Raw genomic sequence first — 19,520 nt, forward strand, 5'->3', positions numbered from 1 at the left:
ATCTGTAATTATCTGTAGACTATGAAAGCCACAGGCATTATCACAGGAACATTATTTCCAAATTAAAGCATTGAGTGAAAATATTTTAAATACTTCTATATGCATTTAAATAATATATGCAGTAAAACTGAAAATGTCCTCTCTGAGGGGCGGGGGAGCACACCATGTTGCATCTTCTTTAAGTGGGCTTTTTTGATTCAAATCAAAAGTTGTATGGAACAACTGTATACTCCTTCCCCAAAACGCCCGCCCCTCTAGTTTTATGTTTTTATCCTCCTAATTTCCTAGCTGAAGACACAAATGGTTCTTAGTAAACTTTTTTGGGGAGACACTGGTAATTCAAATCATTTTTCCCCTTTTGTTATAAACTAACTAATTATAAGGAATGCTTCTGATAATTTGTAAATTAAAGAAATCTGTTATAGCCCAGAGCTCATCCGAAGATGCAAGTCTAAAGTATGCAAAACGTCAGCAGTTCACTGGCCTGGGATTTCACATCTTCCAAGTGTGCACTGCTTGCTGCCCCATGGCTGCATTTGGTTTGGTTAAGATACTTCTAGGGGTGGGTAGAGCTCTTCTTGGAAACCTGTTCATTAAAAGCAAGGTACAGGTTAATCCCTTAAAAAAGAAAATCCGCAGCGTTTTATATATTTCTTCAAGCACCTACAAAAGAAGGCCAGCATTTCTTACAGTTCTCTGATAGTTACAGTTGGCTTTCAGTAGAAAGGGTATCCAGACTTCCCTGTCAGAGCTACATGGTGCTGCGTGAGATGGTCCTGCACTGAATAGAGGCAGCACTGTAGGTTCCCAGGAGCCACAGCACAACCAAACCCTTGGCGTGTCTGTTGGTCTCTGCCTCTGAGCTGTATTTCACGGGCTCAAATCTGGACTGCCAGTGTCTACAGTCTGCAGTGAGTCCTCATTTTCTAAGCTGCCTGGGGAGGGACTTTGTTCATAGTGCACCAAAGCTGCGACTCTACAAGTCCAGGCCAGATATCGCTGGAGCCTTGATGAATCAGTACCATTGCTTACTTTTAAAGACAGGGAAGAATGACAAGGTAGAAGAAACACTGAAAATATTCCTTGGTATGCCTGTACTCTCCTGGGTCAAGACTGTAAGAGAAACTTACGAAAAAAGCAGGTGGGAGAGTCTTGGTGTTTCATCCAGCCTGGCCATTGAAGAACTTGGAATCCATCATTTCTAAAAGTAGAGGCCTCCCAACAGGACCAGTTTTCATTGAATGCTAGTTTTCCTGTGTTCTGTGAATTGAGTCTCCTATTTATTGGGCAAGGTTTAGGTGTCAAACAGCCCTGCTTTTCTACTACTAGAAGAGTCTAGATGTGTAAAAGTGAAATAGGTATGTTTATGGAGTTTCAGTAAATTTGGTGTCTTTGCTGTATCACCTGCCATGCTCACTTGGAGCTTTTGATGGCTTTATTTCCTCAAACAGCTGGCAATAATTACCAAAGCAGATCTGGGGAGACTTGATGATACTAAAAGGTCTATACCGTTTTGATGTGCATGTTATGCCGTGTTGTAATATTTTGTATCTGGGGAGAATGGTGTAGCGGGAAGATCTTCCAAGTAGTAGAGGTGACCATGAGCATGTGACACCCGCAAGTTAGGAGACCTGCCAGGCGGCCCACAGCATCTTGGGTTCCTCAAACTGTATAAGCTGGGGAGGTACTACTTTGTAAACTGGAAAGAAAAACAAAAGACCCTAGTTTAAAAAGAATGGGCATTGTGTAAAATGTCATTTATAGTGAAATTGGTACAACATGCAGAGAGGGTTTAGCAATGCATTCCAGCCAGATTAGATTTCTTTTCGGAAAGTTGATAATAGTTGAAACATTAAGTCTGCAGTCATTTTCCCCATTTCTGAGGGGATACCTAATGGGTAGTTGTAAAGAATGTTGAGATTATGGGATTTCTGTTTTATTTTCTTTGTACCCATGCTTTTTTTTTTTTTTTTTAATTTATTATTTATTTTTGGTTGCATCAGGTCTTCGTTGCTGCGCATGGGCTTTCTCTGGTTGCGGCGAGCGGGGGCTACTCTTCGTTGCGGTGTGTGGGCTTCTCATTGCGGTGGCTTCTCTTGTTGTGGTGCGTGGGCCTCAGTAGTTGTGGCTCGTGGGGTCAGCAGCCGTGGCTTGTGGGTTCTAGAGCGCAGACTCAGTAGATGTGGCACACGGGCTTAGTTGCTCCGCGGCATGTGGGATCTTCCCGGGCCAGGGCTCGAACCCGTGTCCCCTGCATTGGCAGGTGGGTTCTTAACCACTGTGCCACCAGGGAAGCCCTGTACCCATGCTTTTGATGGGTGTCAGACATGCTGTTTGAAGCTCCTGTAACCATTGAGGAGACTTGGTTTCTAAGCTCAGAGTCCTTCACACTAGTGGTCTTGACTTCACTCAAAAGAATTTTGAAAAAGAATATACTCCCTTGCACATTTTTAGGTTGACATCTGAAAGTTTTCATCATAAATTTAAATAGTTCCAAAGGATTTCAAAAAAAGGGGGGGATATATGTATACATATAGCTGATTCACTTTGCTGTACAGTAAAAACTAACACAACATTGTAAAGCAACTGTGCTGCAATAAAAATTTTTTTTAAATAGTTGCAAAGGAAATAATTTTCTGACATACTTGAATATTTGTATTTACAACTTAAGGTGAAGCCATCACTTTAGTTAAGTCTGAAATTTTACTCTGCTCTTCCTTCTTGATCTCACGTTTTCTCTTTCACTCCCCTTAAATAATATTGTCCAAATAGGACATACTTTCATGCCTGGAAATCTTTTAATGGTCACCTTAATTACTTTTTTACAACAAACAATATAACTTGAAATTTAATTTTTAAAATTTCCTGTGACCATGTAAGGCTTAAGTCAGTTGAGGAATTTAAAACTTATTATTTGTACCAGTTTATCAAAACAACAAATCATACAAATTTTGATGAATAATTTTTAACTATAAAAATAGAAATTTTATTGGAAATGCATTTTGAATGATGAGACAGGGTAGAACATATTTAAATTCTAGATTTTTTATAGGTAAGAGAAACTTTGTTTAGATACATTTATTTTTCTTTCAGTAGTGTCATTCAGGTCTTGGAACCCCTTCCGAGATACCTGCCAGAAATTCCAATGATCTCTCTTTGTATGATCTAATAAATTATTTCAGTGTCTGTCAGCTGACAAGACGTCCTCCTGAATTATTTTGAAAGCAAAGAATTGAAAACCCCCTGATGTAGAGAATAATTTTTAGAGTCATGTACTTTCTTAGTGTCTACCCTGATTTCTTTGAATGGTCTTTAGCTTGGTTTTTGGCAGAGCCTTAGACCCCACAGCCATGGAGAGACAGGATGCTGTTTTTGTGTGAAATGGGAGGAGAGTGCTTATGAAAGGGGACCTTTGAAACCCAGGGCGTTCTCAGTCTTAGAAAGAATACCCGTGGAGTGAGATGAATTCCCTCCATCCTCAGCACTTGAGACCACCCTGGCCTGCTCAGCATGTTTTGACTTTAGCTTTTTCAGTATTCCTAATTGGAGTAGTTAATGTGTCTTTTTGTATCTTGGCTCTATTTTTGGTTAGAATTGTGCCAAGGGCTGAAAAATATTTAAGTCCACCCTGCCCCTTCTAGAAAATATAAACAACAAACGTAGGTAGGTAGGTAGGTAGATGGCTACAGGCAGTACCATCCACAGTTGATGTATTTTGACGTTGGGCCTGTCTCATCTTACTTGGGGATGATCATGAACCTTAGAGAGATCGAGGAAGTACATGGGTACCAGTGAGGCTGCTCCTTGGGGAAGAGGGCGAAAAGAGCACTAGGTGGGACAGATCCACTGTCCTTGTCACCACGCGATGTCAGATGTTGCTTCTGAATCCTTTCTTGCCTCTGCTGTTCTTTAAACCTCGATAGGTACCTACTGGGGAATGGATGAAGAGGGAGGTGAAAGTTCTTGAAAGCACATTGTACTTAAGCGCACATTTAAAACACCTTTAGAAATGTTTGCTGCTCTCGTCACCTCAGGTCCTCTCTGAGAGTAATCAGTGTCTAGACACGCACAGCAGGTAACATTCTCCCTGCCACACACCAGTCGGTTTGATGCGTTTCTGTGAGGTTGCTTGATGAATGTTAGGTGTCTTGTGTTTCACGATCTTGCATTTGGCCAGACTAGAGAGTGAATTACAAGGATATTTCTCCCGTGTACTTTAGAAGCGAACCGTTAATTTATTTCTGTTTCTGTCCGCAGTGCTCTCCATGGCCCGACACCCCCACCGCCTATGTGAACAGCAGCCCTTCCACGGCGCCCACCTTCACGGCCCCACAGCAGAGCGCTTGCAGCATCCCGGACAGGTAGCCGGTGTGCGTGACGAGTGCCCGCGCTCCTTTATCTCCCTTCCTGTCAAGTTACGCGGCCTCTTTTTGTGTGTATCTGGGGTATGTGGTAATTAGAAATAGCCTGCTGCGGGGCAAAACTGTCTTTTCTTCACCTTCCCGCGTTTTTGCTCCTAGCCCCCTTGTGCCTCACACACTCACAGCTGTGAAAATTGTAGAAAAGGGTGCATTTTCAAGATATTTTCTTTGTGAGATACAATCAGCATTAATGGGCTTCATGGATAGAGAGAAAAGGACAGTGAGTTATTAAGGTGAAACTGTGACTTGAATATGTTACAACTGAGTTTATGATAAAGTACACTTTAATGCTCACCATGTCGAACAAAGATTATTTTCTACTCTATTTCTTCTCCCTCCCAAAGACACGAATTTTTTTTTTTTTTTTAATTAAGTCTTTAAAACTTAAAGGAAGGACTTTCCATTTCAAAGCCTTGCTCTGGTTTTAGAAATGGGAATGGTGGGCTCTGTTCATCCTATTTTCTGGCCTTGACTGTTAGCTGCTGGTCAGCGGTGCCCCGGGGAGATCGTCCTTCCTGGGGCTTTGCTCAGGAGCTCCTGCTGAGTAGTCAGATCAGAAGGTCCCCGCTGTTATGACATTTCTTGCTGGGAAGTAAAATTATGAAAGTTAAGACCATAAAGGAGGGAATTCCCTGGTGGTCCAGTGGTTAGGACTCAACGCTTTCACTGCCGTGGCCCAGTTCAGTCCCTGGTCGGGGAACTAAGATCCCGCAAGCCATGGGGTGCGGGGAAAAGAAAGAGGAAAAAAAAAAAAAAAAAAAAGGAAAGGGTTCTCATTTTTATACTCTGGTCACACAAGGTCTTAAGTCAGCTCGGGCTGCTATAACAAACACCAGGGACTGAGTGGCTTATAAACAATAGAAATTCATTTCTCCCAGTCTGGAGGCTGGGCGTCCAGGGGCAGGATGCTGGCCGGAACGGGTTCTGGTGAGGACTCTCTCCGGGTGCAGGCTACCGGCCTGTGTGCTCACCCAGCGGAGAGCAGAGGGGAGGAGGCAGACTCTTCTTACGACTCTTAACGAAGTCACTGATCCCATTCCTGGGGCTGCGTCCTCATGGCTTCGTCTAATGCTCATTACTTCCCAAAGGCTCCACCTCCTAATACTGTCCAGCACGCTGGGGGTTTTTGAGGGGACACAAACATTCAGTCTATAGCAGGGTCTGGTGAGAAAACAAAGAAGAACATGCCTTTTCCCTGAGGCGATGGATAGACCAAGAGGCAGCTTGTTTCCATGTAGGTTATTGTGCTTCACGGTAGGGGGACACTCCTGGACTCTGGGACCAGCATGTTACCATGCAGGGGACTGAATAATCCTAGAAAATGACAACAGTTTCAGAGAGGAGCTGTGAATTCGTGTACACACTGGCTCACCAGATATTTCCCAAGAGCCCATGGTGCCCAGCACTGTTCCGGGTGCTGTGATGTGAGTGAGAGAAAGCCCTGTCTGAAGGAGCTCTAGTGGGCAGTTCTAGTGGGCAAGTTCTAGTGGGCAGAGAAGGACAGTAAACAATCAACATGGTAAACCTAAGTAACTGGGGTACAGGTGCTAAGAAGGGACCAGAAAGGTGGATGCACTCCCTGAGCAGCTGTTCTCATTTTCCCCTGGAAACACAGGGTTAGTGGCACAAGTTTGTTTCTTTTGTTCTCTTGAATTTCACCCTGTTTAATCATGGATAAATATATTCATTAAAGGGATATTATTTTTATTTTGGCTTAGGATTATTATATCATTTTTTGTAGCTCATTATTTTTTTTTTAAAAATTATTTATTTATTTATGGCTGTGTTGGGTCTTCGTTTCTGCGCGAGGGCTTTCTCCAGCTGCGGCAAGTGGGAGCCACTCTTCATCGCGGTGCGTGGGCCTCTCATTATCGCGGCCTCTCTTGCTGCGGAGCACAGGCTCCAGACGCGCAGGCTCAGCAATTGTGGCTCACGGGCCCAGTTGCTCCGCGGCATGTGGGATCTTCCCAGACCAGGGCTCGAACCTGTGTCCCCCGCATTGGCAGGCAGATTCTCAACCACTGCGCCACCAGGGAAGCCTCTTGTAGCTCATTATTAAAGTAGATTTTTTTTGCAGTTGTTTTCAACTGTTTATCTTATTTGATTCTCATATTTTTTTCCCAACTAAAATGAATGAGTATCCGTCATTTTCCTGGCACCCCTGGAAATGATTGGAGCCCTTTTGTTTCATGAAACCTGACTTTCTTACTAGAACAGATGTAGGAGGAGAAGGCACAAATTAAACTGTCCTCTGTGTCTTAACTTTTTTTTTTTTTTTTTTTTGTTCGCACTGCGCAGCTTGCGGGGGATCTCAGTTCCACAACCAGGGGTTGAACCTGGGCAACATCAATGAAAGCGCCAAGTCCTAACCACTGGAACGCCAGGGAATTCCCTTCTGTGTCTTAATCTTATCAACATATTGACTCCTTGACCAGTTGTGCAGACACTCTTTTTGCATAGTTACATTGCTCTGTCCCACAGTATTATTTTAAATTCACCTAGTTTAATAGCCTTTAATGTCTTGATTAAAATATATGTATCATAATAATCATTCTTTTCTTCCTTCTCCCCAGCAATTCTTCTTCCCCAAATCATCAAGGAGATGGAGTTTCACAGGCCTCTAGTGAAGTAAGTATCTTTACCCTAAACTATCATGCTTTCCAGGGTCCTGCATTTTGAAGCCTCTAACAGGGGTTTGAGTCATTGTTTGGGCCACTGAATAATCACACCTGTGCTCTTCGTGGGTGTTTTAAACTTTAAACCTGGAGGATTTCTGTGTTTTGTTTAAATGTTCTTTATAACATGCCAGTGACTTGGATTATTTTTTGTAAGCCTGAATAGTTTCTTCTGTTTGTGTTCATTTTCTTTGTGAATAGCAACTTCAGCCTTCAGCCACGATCCAGGAGACACAACAATGGCTGATCAAAAACAGATTCTCTTCCTACACAAGACTGTTCTCCAGTTTTTTAGGTATGTTTGTGTTTGTGTGTGCACACGCACACACACGTTGTTTGCTTGTCTTCGTACTTTTATTAGCTGTAATTACATTTTGGGGAAGTAACTGTATGTAGATTTGTAAGAAGTTGCCCAAACCCGTACAGGGAGCTGCCCAGTGTCCCCAGTGGTAGTGTCTTGCAGACCTGTGGTGCGGTATCAGAACAGGAACTCGATGCTGTTTGACCAGGCTTACAGGCCCTCATTTTTGTATAGGTGTATATATAGTTATATGCAATTTTTTTGATTTCATTAACTTTTTATTTGAAATAATTTTTGCTTTGCAGTAAGTTGCAAAAATAACACAGAGACGTTGCAGTATACCCCTCACTCAGTTTCTCACATACTTATAGTACAGTATCAAAACCAGGAAATTGGCATTGGTGCTATGTGTGTATACAGTTCTGCATCATTTTATCACATGTATAGATTTGTATGCCCACCACCACCGAAGTTAGGATGCAGAATCTTGCCATCACCACAGGGATCTCCCTAATTACCCCTCCCCCACCATCCCTAATACCTAGCAACCATTAATGTATTTTCTGTCTCCATGATTTTGTCATTTCGATGTTACATACATGGAATCGTACAGTATGTTACCTTTTTTTCTCTCAGCATAAGGCCCTTACTTCTATCCAAGATGTTGTATCAATAGTTCCTCTTTATTGCTATGTAGCATTAGAGGGTACGAAGGTACTCAGATATGGTTTTTGTAGACTTAAGTTTTTTTCTTGCCTAGTAAGCTAAGGGAGTATTTAGATGTAATTTCAGAAAGGACCGGGCGGTGCTGCTTCAGGTGGTGCTGTAGGAAGCCTGTTTGGAGGGACAGTAATAGATAACGCCAGCTGGGGCAGGGGCAGCATTTCCTAAACATACTTGGCCCTGGGACCCTTTCCCGACAGAACACTTACTAACATGTCCTGGCCAAACTCCTCCTGGGCCACAGTGAAGTGGCAGCTGGCTCTCCTTAGCCCATGGTGTTGGGGGACCATCCAAATGCAGCTCAAGCCCTTTAAGAGGAGAGAACATGTGTGCACACAGCTGGCCTAGAGGAAAGCCTGGTTTCACAAAGAACGTGGTTTATTACGTCAGCCCTTTATTGCTGTGCTTGTGTCATGGTTAGTCATTCCCCAGGTAGCGCTTTGTCTCTTTAAAATTGAAGTGCTGGGTGAAAGTTGTTGGCTAGCTGGGATGCACATTTTTATGATCAAGTAAGCCTTTTATCTGTGAAAAACTAATTTAAAAATTTCAGCGTGTTGGGGGGTGTGGGGCGCACCTTGGAGGCTCACAGGGGAGACAGGGAGAGCACCGCACAGTCGGAAGGCTCTGCCACGAGGGCCCAGGTTCCTGCTCTGTCAGATGACGCGTGTTGTAGTTCTGAGTGGTGATCACCGTGGCTTGGCCTCCTGCCTTTTCCTTCCCCTGTGAGCGTCCCAACAGTAGGAAGGCGAGGAGAGGGAGGCTTCTTTCTCTGAGCCTGTTAGGCAGTCATGTTTTGGAGAGGGCTGTGCACAGTGTCTGTCCAGCTCTGTGTGTGGCTGAAGGATGGGCACACACGTCTCTGGTCGCTCCTGGGAGCCCTGTTGGCAGAGGTGTGTGTGGAAGGCCCCCTGGCAGAGATGACAGCGTCTGTCTCTGCTTACCTGACTCCATAAACAGCTCCATCGGTGCTCATGCCTCATGGGAGATGTGCTTCTCTCCCATGCTTTGTTCTTTTACAAACTAGAAAATTATTAGGCTCTTAACATTCAAGCCCTCAAAAGTAGATAACTCCATTAATCTCCATTATCCACACATGTAAGTGGATATTTACCATATGGAGGTCATACTTTAATCCCAGAGGGCATCTTAATTCTCCCAATAAACTACATCTTGAGCGCCAATAAAAGGGAAAACAAAAGACTGTGGACACACTCAAACATAAAACATAGAAGAGTCTGATGAGCTCCTGTGTCACCACACCCAGCTCCAGAGACGACCAGCCTAGGTCAGTGTCGTTCTCTCCCACTCCCAACACCTTCCCTTTCTGTTCTACTTTAAAGCAAATGCTAGATACCATGTCATTTACACACCAAATACTTATGGGGGAAACCTTAAGTATAATATGCAATTCTCTGACATACTTTTGTATTAAAACTGGCTGCTGTGATGGAGTTGTTTGTTATAGAATGTTGGACTGTATGTAGCATGTTACAGTATAAAGAGACCTAGTCCTAGCTCTGCTGCCAACTTGTGTGCCTTTGGGCAGGTCCCCCAAACTCTGACTTCCATTTCTTCCTTTTGTAAATTAAAGATTGGTCTGGGTCATCTCAAGGTGAACTATCTGGGGTCAGAATCATGTTTATCTTCACGAGCTCCACCCAGCCAGAATAAGGCAGGCACTGAAATCCTGTACTGGGAAGAGACTTTGCTGTCGGCTCATGGCTCTGATTTTCCAGCCTCTGGGCTTCTGAGTTCCTTCTTGATAGAGAACATGGAGAGCCAGCATTCTTTGGCTGTAAGGGACAGGTATGTGTGTGTGTGTTGTTCATGTGTATGTGTATACACAGGAGACCTGGCGATGGCTTCGAAGGACATTAAACTGTGAAGACAGATGCTGCAAAGTAGCCTGTAGTGCTGGTTCTTCTCCCATTTCCTTGAGAAGATTCTTTTTGCTCTTCTCCAGGTGCCGACTTGTTAAAACTGACAAAGGAGGATCTAGTACAAATTTGTGGTGCAGCCGATGGAATTCGGCTCTATAATTCACTGAAGTCAAGGTAAAATACCGTGTTTAAAAGGAACTGTTCTGCTTGAAATGAGAACGTGCCCTTGTTCGCGCGGGGACCGCGGGCAGGATGTGTCCACGGCACGTCGGCGTGCGCCCTCGCGCTGCGCGCTGGCCCGCTGTGCTCACGAGGAGACTGTTTTGTGTGCACCTTCAGGCAGGCCCAGATATGATGCAGGCACTGAGGGCAGAGGTAGACTGTAAGACTAGAAATGCACATGGGCAGGACTGTGGTCTGGAAGACGACTGGGGTTGTTGCCAAGAAAACAAACTTCTCATTTAGGTGAGCTCTACAGAATCTATGGTTTTCAAGGTCATGTGACACTACTAAACAGTTATTAAAAATGTAAACTTCTAATTGTGAATTAAAATGATAGAACTGTAAACTGTGCTGGCTTTTAAGACCCATTTACTATCGTTGGTATTTCTAGACTTGTGGTGTGAGAATTCCATTAAACTGAATTTTACTGATGTTAAATTGCTGACATAATCTTGAAACTTAAATTTACCAGCATCTGACCGACCATCTCAGTGGTTTAGAGTCTGGATCATCAGATTAGACCACCTGTGATAACCTGTGATAGTTGGTGTGAGGTGTGTGTTTTTATATTCTTCCTAGTAAATTATTTCGTATAATGAAGTAACGTTGTAAAGTTCTCCTAAGGAAATAGACCCTAGATTCTTGTAGCTGTCGCTTGCGCGTGCGGCCTTCCCGCCGGCTCACAAGCGCCGTCTTCTGGTTGCAGGTCGGTGCGGCCCCGCCTGACCCTCTACGTCTGCCGCGAGCAGCCGGCGCCGCAGGGGCAGCAGCAGGCAGCGGGTGGCGGGGGCGACGGTGGCGGCGCCACGCCCTACGGTGGGTATGGGAGGGCGGGGGGCGGGGGGGCAAGGGCACTCGGCTTCCTGCCACTGCCCTTCTGAGTCGGTGGGGACCACCAGGTTGTCCTGGCAGCGGTGAGAGGCAGTGGCCTTTCTCGGCTGTTGTTCTGATAAAATTTAATTTTAAAAGAACAAGTGTAGGGCAGAGTATGGCACCCCTGCTTTAGAGCCTCTCTGTAGTCTTACCTTAATTGTAGTTCCAAATTCTAAGCAAAGGTTTCTGTACTCACACACATGAAAAAACCCTTGTTTGGGGAAGCAAAGTAAAAGCACTGATATTCCTGATCCGTGTTTGGCTTGGGTCAGTAGTAGAGCAGGACCTGCGAGACTCAGGCTCGCTGCAGATGTGCCTGACGCTTTGCAGACAAGGGCTGCTGCATCGTCACGTGTTCCGGAAACAGCTGGGCTTTCTGTGGAGAAGCAGGAGGCCTCGTGGTCCACATCCTTAGCTTCTCGTGTGCCGTCTTCTACGCTGTTTTTAATTCTTTAGGGGAAAGGAAGAGGGGAGAGGCAGCTTTTATTCTTTAGGATAAATTCCCAGTTGTAGGTTTACTGAATCAAAAACTATGACCTTTTTAGAGTTCTTTTTATATATGGCTAGAAACACGTAGCATTTTTGAAAATGGCTTTCTTTTGGTGTAACTTACATACCATAAAGTCCTCCCACTGCAAGTACACAATTCAGCGATACTCTAGTTAGTTTACAGTTTTGCAGCCATTGCCACAATCCAGTGTTAGTCCCATTACTCCAGAATGATCATCTGTGCCCATCTGCAGTCACTTCCTGCTTGCTTTTAAGATAAATTAAAACCTCAGATACTTTTGTACAGAGGTTAATGTTAATTAAATTATATGTGTGAGCATAAATAATGTATTATTATATTCACATGGGCGGTAAGGGGAGAAGTATTCTTATCTTTAATTTTTATATTTCTTTAGTACTTTGAAAGGAGTGATCTTCCAATAGATCATGTGGAAAATAGATCAAAGATTACTGCTAAAATGCTGTTCTTATTTTTTATTTCAGTTTATCATGCAATCTACTTAGAAGAAATGGTTGCTTCAGAAGTTGCTCGAAAACTTGCGTTGGTGTTTAATATTCCTTTCCACCAAATTAACCAGGTTTACAGACAGGGTCCCACCGGTATTCACATTCTTGTTAGCGATCAGGTAACTGGCATGCCCTTTCCCCTTTTACACTGATATTTATTTTTATATGTATTACTGAAGTGCTATAGAAAAAAAATCTGTGACTTCTTTGGCAAGTACTCATGAGAATCATTTTCAGAGTTGGGACTCAAGATTGGGAAGAATTTATAACCAAGAGTTCTAGGTGTCCTGGGTGGTAGAAGGAATACAGGTAAAGGAGAACCGTAGCTCCGATTCCGCCCTCTTTGAACTCCGACACTGGTCACTGGGGGGGCTCCGGGTTAGCGGGCCTTTGGCCCTTTTTAGCAAGGCATTTGAATGTGTTTTCCTTTTGTGTACTATTTGGTGGCTGATTTTAAAAAGCTGTGAGGTTAGAAGGGCAGTTCACTGCCACCCCGTGTTCAGTGACAAGCAAGTAATAACAGAAGAGCACCTTGGCAGCAACTTTTTGTTAGTCACTATCACAGAACCCAGCAGCGAATGCCTCCCCGTGGGCCGGAGGGTGACTGACCAGATCGCAGGGCCCCCATGGGCAAGCACGGTCACCGGGCTGGCCGGTACAGCAGGTGTTAAGTCCTTGCTACCTCACACTGCCTATCTGAATTACCATTTTGGCCGTTGAGTCCCGTACTTGTGCAGCTATATATAGATTATGACATTTTTTCTTTTACTACTTTTACTCAGTTAAGAAAAGACAATTGGATCTTAATTATACATCTGCTTTATCCTTCTAGATGGTTCAAAACTTTCAAGATGAGAGTTGTTTTTTATTCTCCACAGTAAAAGGTACGTGTGTCTTGAAATGCGAGAATCATGAAAGATAGTGCGTGCCTGAAATCAGCAGTCATCTTGCGTATTTACTTTTGGAAATGCTGGCTTTACTCATTTTAAGAAGTTTGAAAAAGGAATCAAGGGAATATTTCTAGTGACTGAAATATTGTTGAAATTAACTAGCAAGTAAGGAAGAGGCATCAGTCCTTCTGGATGCCTGGAGAAAAATCCCAGTCCATTCAGCCAACATTTTACTGAGCACCTCCTGTCAGACACATGCCGTTGGTGCTAGAAAGGTCTTCCCCTCCTGTAGTGGGGAAAGGAAACCAGAATTGGTCCATAGATGCACACAGATTACAAATAGGTAATTTAGGTGCCATGAATGCATGGGGAGGTGGGGTTGCTTGTGGACGAGGGGGCCTGGGGAGGGGGGCACGCAGCTGTGGAGGCTTCTCTGAGGAGCTGTCTGTCATGAACGCTGAGACCTGGAGCCCGAGGGGGAACTGAACACACGAGGAACAGCACCCCAGCTGGCGCGGGGCCGGGTGCAGAGGAAGGAGCGTGGCTGCTCTGGAGGCCTGAGGGGGCCCGTGGCTGCTGTGCAGGGCGAGGACGAGCAGAGCTGGAGGCGGGTCTGGTAGGCAGTGCCTGACGGTGGTGGGAGTTTAGATTTTATTTGAAATGCATTGGAAAGTCGGTGATGTTGTTTAAACAGACGAGTAATGTGAATAGATTTTTCTTTTCTTCCACTCTCGCAACTCTGTGGAGACAGATGAGAAGGTGGGAAAACTGGAGGCAGGAGATGTCATCTAGACGAGAGGTGACGGGATCTTGGACGCTGATAGACAGACAGGGCCCTGCTGGGCTCCACATTGGAGGGAGGAGTGGTTGTGACTCTCACAGGAGCAGCTGGGCAGGCGGTGGTCGCGGTGGAGAGGTAGGCGGGCTTGGGGGAAGCGGCCAAGGCTTCCGTTTTAGGACGTGGAAATCATAGCCGGCTGGGGCTGGCAAGAGAGGCCTGGGCTTGAGGTGTAAATCTGGAAGCCTTCAGCGTGTCCGCCGTGACTCAAAAGCCGTAGGAATTCTTGAGGTTATGGAGGGAGAGAATGTGAAGAGCGGGCCCAGACGGGGTTCAGTAGAGTTCCAGTTAAAGGGCTGGATAAAGGAGGGGTTTTTTAAATGTGAAGTTATTATGAGAAGAGACCTTTAAAAGTCTGATGAGTTGAGATCTAAAGCTGCACCTCAAAGAGCACGATGTCACAAGTCACCCTTTCCTGGGAAGTTATGCGAAGAGAGCAGCCCACCTTGAAGGGAGGGGCTGAAGTTAGGACTTCACCCTGTGCCTGACATGTCTCGTAAGCCACCAAGTTACCTGCAGGGCTGTTTAGTCTGTGAACTGGCCCACTTTATCCTTTCTTTTCACAGACATGTTTAGCTTAGTACTCTTCTGGCTCAATTTTTCCTTCTCAAAACAATGCAGTTTTTACTCTGCAAAACTCACACTGTCTATAAAAGAGGCCGTTCACACAGTGAACGTGTGGCTGCGTCCTGTGAAGGCGGTGGGGTTTCTGGTATCAGGCATCACAGGACGTCCCCGCCCCGCTCAGTGTACTGTTTTCAGACATTGGTCCTTACGGAAAAATTCATTTGTTCCTTGATGAACGCCTGTACTGCTGCTTCTCGCCATCTCCTGAGAAACACTAGGCCATCGCGCAAAAGTAGTGATGTGTTTTTTAAAATGTTTCAGATCTACTTTTGAGGAGTTCAAAAATTATCTCCAGAAAAGGTGGATGTAAGCACCCAGTTTATTGGATAGTCTCTGCCCTGCGCCTTGCCCTCAGATGGGGGGGCGGGGCGGGCAAAGGGAATGTGCACGTGACGCTGCCATAGGCAAGAGGGGCTGGAGCAAGTTAGCTTGTTTTCCTCTAGAATATTTAAAGGTACCCTCTGAACTGGGGCGGGGGGTTGTAGAGTTCTAGGAGTGTTCAAAGTAGTCTTGATTCTCCAGCCTGGTAAAAAATTGCGCGTAACATCCCTTTCTTTTTTCTGCAGCTGAAAACGGCGGTGGCGTCCACATAATTTTGAAGTGACGTCTTGACGTAGTCTGAACTCTATTCAGCACCAGTTTAAAGTTACGCTTAAAAGTGTGTGAAGACTGAATCCAAGAAGTCTTGGGATTGGATTTTACCGTATGAAATGTTTCATATTGAAAACACAGGATGACCTTTCTCGCGAACTGGATGAGAGGCACGTCTCCTTCGCTTCACTGCCGCGGCCTCGCCCCGGGACAGTGAGCACGTCGGGCCCCGGTGCAGGTAGGCCGCCTGCTTCTCTGCCAGAGAGGCCAGTAGACACAGTCCCTAGAAGCAGCCTTCGCTGTCTTTTTACACTGTATGCGGTTTGGAAATGAATGTAAAGATGTACTGTGGGCATTTACCTTTCTGGGCCAGTTCAGCTTCTGCTGCCCGGACCTTATGCTGACCTGGGGGCGGGGGGGGCGCTGGCAGCTGCGGGGCCAGCGCTGAATCCACGTGTGGAGAGAGTGAGGCCGGCGCTGATACGGGCCGATCAGTGGTCAGGGGAGAGGCTTGGTGCCTTCCTGGAAAAAATCACGTCTAAGGGTGTGCGTCTGCCGTGATCATGCCAGACCGGGGAAGCCCCAAGCCAGGAAGACGGGCGTGAAGCAAACTGCATTATCAAGAGTACCTTGGTGAGAGGATCAGTGTAAATCCTAATAGGTACAAAGACTTTTGTGTTTTTGCTTTGTCACAGATTTATTGAAAAACTTTTTGCTTCTGCTTCCATTTTTAGCATTTTGTTTCTGGTTTTCATTTTTGAAGCCCCGATGCCTTTTAAACTCATGTGGTTTTTTTTTCTTTCTCCTTTTCCTCCCTCTCTCTGTCTCTGACCACCCACCCCACCCTGCAGCATACTGTTGTTAAACTTTTTTAAAGCCCTGTCCCCAACATTGGAAATACACCTAAGCAGGAGAAAACAGTGTGATAGTTTCTGACTTGGTGTTAAGGGGTCTTCATTATCAAGAGTTGAAATTTATTTGTGGAACACTAGACATCACAAACACTATATTGTACCATCAAAATTCCTCACACTTCTCTAATATGGAGCTTTAGTACAATCATGGGTAACATTCTGGTGATTATTTAGGGACTTTTTTATACACCACATAATAGCTTCTTTTTCTATAAAAAGAGTGCCTCTTTCACAAAACCAAATGCTTGTTGGCCAGTATACTTTCCAAAGGGAATCACTGTTTTTGCAATTTTTTCTACTATCAATCATCAATCATTATTATCTCTTCTCTTCACCCGAAGCCTTCCCAAAATTCATCAGCAAGCATTTGAGGCCTGTGGTGTACTAGACACAATTTTCTTTTCAAACTTCGATTCCATTTTAATTATACCATCTCTGTCCGTTCACCCAGTGTCGTCTTGGTTTTGAGTGTATTATTTGATCCTTATCTTTGTTCGGGCAGAAATAGGAATGGGTAATTTTGAGTTTAAAATCTCTCCCAGAAGACAAAACTACTTCAGTGGGTGAAAGCTTCGGCATTTTATGTTTTATTCATAAAGGGGGTTATTTGATATGAAAAAGTAGTGTCTCTAAATATTCCATCATCTTTGGTTTGAAAATATCCATAACTTGTATAGACCCTAAAGCAGGAGAGCTTTCCTTTCCGTCATTTTCCCTTTGCTTTTGTATGACCACATGTTTTCTGTACCAGTCAGTCACTTGGGAAAGAAGTGAGCTTCTCTCTTAATTGTTTTAGAGTTTTGCTTGTCTATTTAGCATTCCTTTTTGAGTCTCAAGATTTATGGAACAATAAATGTCATTTTTAATGCTGTGTGCTATTTTGAATTCCTCATCAGGTTTTACAAGTGGGGTAAAAATAATTAAAAAAGCTCATCAAACTTGAAATGACACCAAGCAGCGTTGAACATTAGTCTCTCCCAGTGAAACAGGTTAAATTATGGCACCAGCAAATTTGCTACTTTGTTTTTTTAATAGTAGGATGTACACATTTCAGTATAATAAATGTTTTCCGATTGTTTTGCAAATGTGTGTCTCATTTAAAATCCAAGTTCCTGCCAGTGTGTCACCTCATGTCATAGAATCAAGGAGTTCACTGTGTATGTTCTGAGTACACACCAGTCCCAATGTTGTTATAAGAGCTGATGGGGGTGTGTGTTTTCAGTTTGTTTCCTCAAAGCTGATGCAACTGAGGACAGCTCATCCAGTGACTGTGCCACACTTAAAGGGGAAGCAAACCTGATTTTTCTTAACAGAGGTTCTCCTGTTTTGTAGATGCGGTCCAGCGTCATTCAGCCAGAGTCCAGTAGCTGTGAGAGCTTGTGTACGGGCTCAAAAGAGATAGATAATGTATAGAAGGCCCTGGTCATTTAAATTTTTAAAATAGAAACTATATTCATAGCTTCCTGCAACAGCCATTTTTTTCCCCCACACAGTGGTGTAAATGTATATTTAAATAACTGCTATGGTAGACACACAATAAGGCAGCAAAATCATCAGGACTTTAATGCTTATTCTGATAATCCTGCTAATTGATTTATGGAGTTGTATATCCATCCATTTGCCTTCTCTCCCCAGAATGCAGCTGAGGCCTTGTATCCTAAATGCTTCTAAAACTCTCCACCTAATAGAACCCTAACCCAATTAGAAGTATTGCTGGTCATGGGGAAATTTCTCGTTTTTGCTGTTTCCCTCAGCTTCTCATGAACTCTGGGCTCTTCAGTTTGGGGAGTGGTTACTACCATTCACACAGAGATGCAGTGAAGGTCACAAATGTGGACAGCACAGAGCAGAAACCAGATCATCTTATCAGATTTCAGGTAACATTAGGAACGCCTGAATCTGGAAGACGGTTTTGCTCAGATTTGTCTGCCATGAGATAATAGCAATAAAACCCTCTGACTTAAGCATTGCAATGGCTTATTCATTTTTATATAAGTCTCAAAGGTGCCAACACTTCACTGATTTTAGTTTTAAGTGTGTACAATTTTTGAATAGTCCTGGTGTAACTTGATTTCTAAGATTTTAAAATAAACTTGGGAAAAAATCACACCCATTCTACATGCATCCATTATTTTTAATTGATTATATTATAGATAACTTGAGCCTTAATTCTGTTTCTTTAAGGTCCCCCAAAGTTTGTGAGACATGACATGATTATAGCTTTTCTATAACAACAACACATTATGTGCCATAGCCTACGCCAGAGCTTATGATTTCCAATCAGGCAACACAAACTGAGTTGCTTTTGTTTAGTTCTTGGTCCCCAACAGGATATATGACAAGTTGACAGAAACAGAAGGGTGAACACCTTGCTCCACCCTGTTTTAGAGTCCTCATTCTTTGGTGTCTCATGGAAACCTATTAACTTGCCTTCCACGTAAGTCGCTACATAGAAAACTGTCGGGCATTATGAATTTGCAGTATAGTCACTTTGATAAAGTTGCTATTTAATCTTCAAAGTGGAAAAGTCCTGCTAATCAAAATGGAATCGTTGTGAATAAAAGTAGGCCACTGGCTGAAGTATCAGGTAGAAAATCAACAGCGTATTTTTCTGCTCAATTTGTGCTAACGCTGATGGTCTGTTTGAGGAATGCTGACAAAGCCAAGGGCAGGAATTTTGTACCTAGGGAGGCACCCACCTCTAGAGATCCAGGTTTCCTGCATGGTCCTGGCTGCACTATGACCACTCTTGCCCTGTGTTAATTGACACAAGGCTTCGAATTGATTGCATCACAGCAGGATAAAGGTAAAAACTATCATGAGAGTTACTGCAGTCCCTGCAGAAGTCTTTTACCTGTAAATGCCTTTCCCAATGGAGAATCAACAGATTTGGATGATGGTGGAGTACGTCAGAAAGACTCGGGTCCTCGGGAGGAAGGGACACCTCATGAAGCCCTGGGCTGGGCAGCTGCTGTCAGAGGATGACACAGCACCTGCATAGCCGCTGTCCACTTCCTCCCACTGCTGTCGGCGGGGTGACAGGAGCAAAGTAGGCATGGACTTTGACATGAGGGAGCTGGGCCTGAAAGTAGAAAGGAAAAGTGTAGTCATAAGATAGTTTGGGGATTATAGGCATAATCCTAGAAGAGCCCACAGTTCTCCTATAGAATCTAGTTCATTCTACCATTAGGCAGATAGTCCCAATAGAATTTCCGGTGTGCGCTAACGCTGCTCCTGTTGACGTGCACGTTCTCCCCAAACGGCACCTTTTAAAGACAAAGGGGTGGTCACCGTCCCTGTGTGCAAACCGAGTAGAGATGTAACAGCTGTAGCACCTGGGGCTGCTTAGGGGTCTAAGTGCAAAGTTGCCTAAACTTAAAGCGTATTCAAGAATGATGCAGGTGAACTACATGCGGAAAGAACGCCACAGTTATTAAGACACTTTATACCTAGAAATTAGCAAAGATCAAGCCTACTGATAACGGCCTTAAGTCCCTTTCCTTCTCATAAGTTTGCTAATCAACAGACCACATAGCACCTCCACCCAG

The 19,520-nt window shown here is 44.2% G+C and overlaps 2 protein-coding genes across 5 annotated transcripts in view; one reads left to right on the forward strand and one right to left on the reverse strand.

The window, feature by feature from the left end:
• The window catches only part of UBP1 (upstream binding protein 1), a 67,771-nt gene extending 50,714 nt beyond the window's left edge, over positions 1 to 17,057 (forward strand). For both annotated transcript variants that reach the window (XM_068558545.1, XM_068558548.1), the window contains 8 exons: positions 4,258 to 4,361; positions 6,995 to 7,049; positions 7,298 to 7,391; positions 10,084 to 10,174; positions 10,929 to 11,038; positions 12,089 to 12,231; positions 12,945 to 12,996; positions 15,034 to 17,057. In XM_068558545.1, coding sequence (XP_068414646.1) covers positions 4,258 to 4,361; positions 6,995 to 7,049; positions 7,298 to 7,391; positions 10,084 to 10,174; positions 10,929 to 11,038; positions 12,089 to 12,231; positions 12,945 to 12,996; positions 15,034 to 15,071 — 687 coding nt within the window. In that variant the 3' untranslated portion in view covers positions 15,072 to 17,057. The remainder of the gene's footprint in view (positions 1 to 4,257; positions 4,362 to 6,994; positions 7,050 to 7,297; positions 7,392 to 10,083; positions 10,175 to 10,928; positions 11,039 to 12,088; positions 12,232 to 12,944; positions 12,997 to 15,033) is intronic.
• Positions 10,082 to 19,520, reverse strand: part of FBXL2 (F-box and leucine rich repeat protein 2) — a 93,651-nt gene continuing 84,212 nt past the window's right edge. For all 3 annotated transcript variants that reach the window (XM_068558550.1, XM_068558549.1, XM_068558551.1), the window contains 2 exons: positions 18,827 to 19,054; positions 10,082 to 11,545 (listed from right to left, as the gene is read on the reverse strand). In XM_068558550.1, the coding sequence (XP_068414651.1) occupies positions 18,947 to 19,054 (108 nt within the window). In that variant the 3' untranslated portion in view covers positions 10,082 to 11,545; positions 18,827 to 18,946. The remainder of the gene's footprint in view (positions 11,546 to 18,826; positions 19,055 to 19,520) is intronic.

This window comes from Eschrichtius robustus, chromosome 12 (genome assembly GCF_028021215.1).
Source record: "Eschrichtius robustus isolate mEscRob2 chromosome 12, mEscRob2.pri, whole genome shotgun sequence".
NCBI classification, from domain to species: Eukaryota; Metazoa; Chordata; class Mammalia; order Artiodactyla; family Eschrichtiidae; genus Eschrichtius; species Eschrichtius robustus.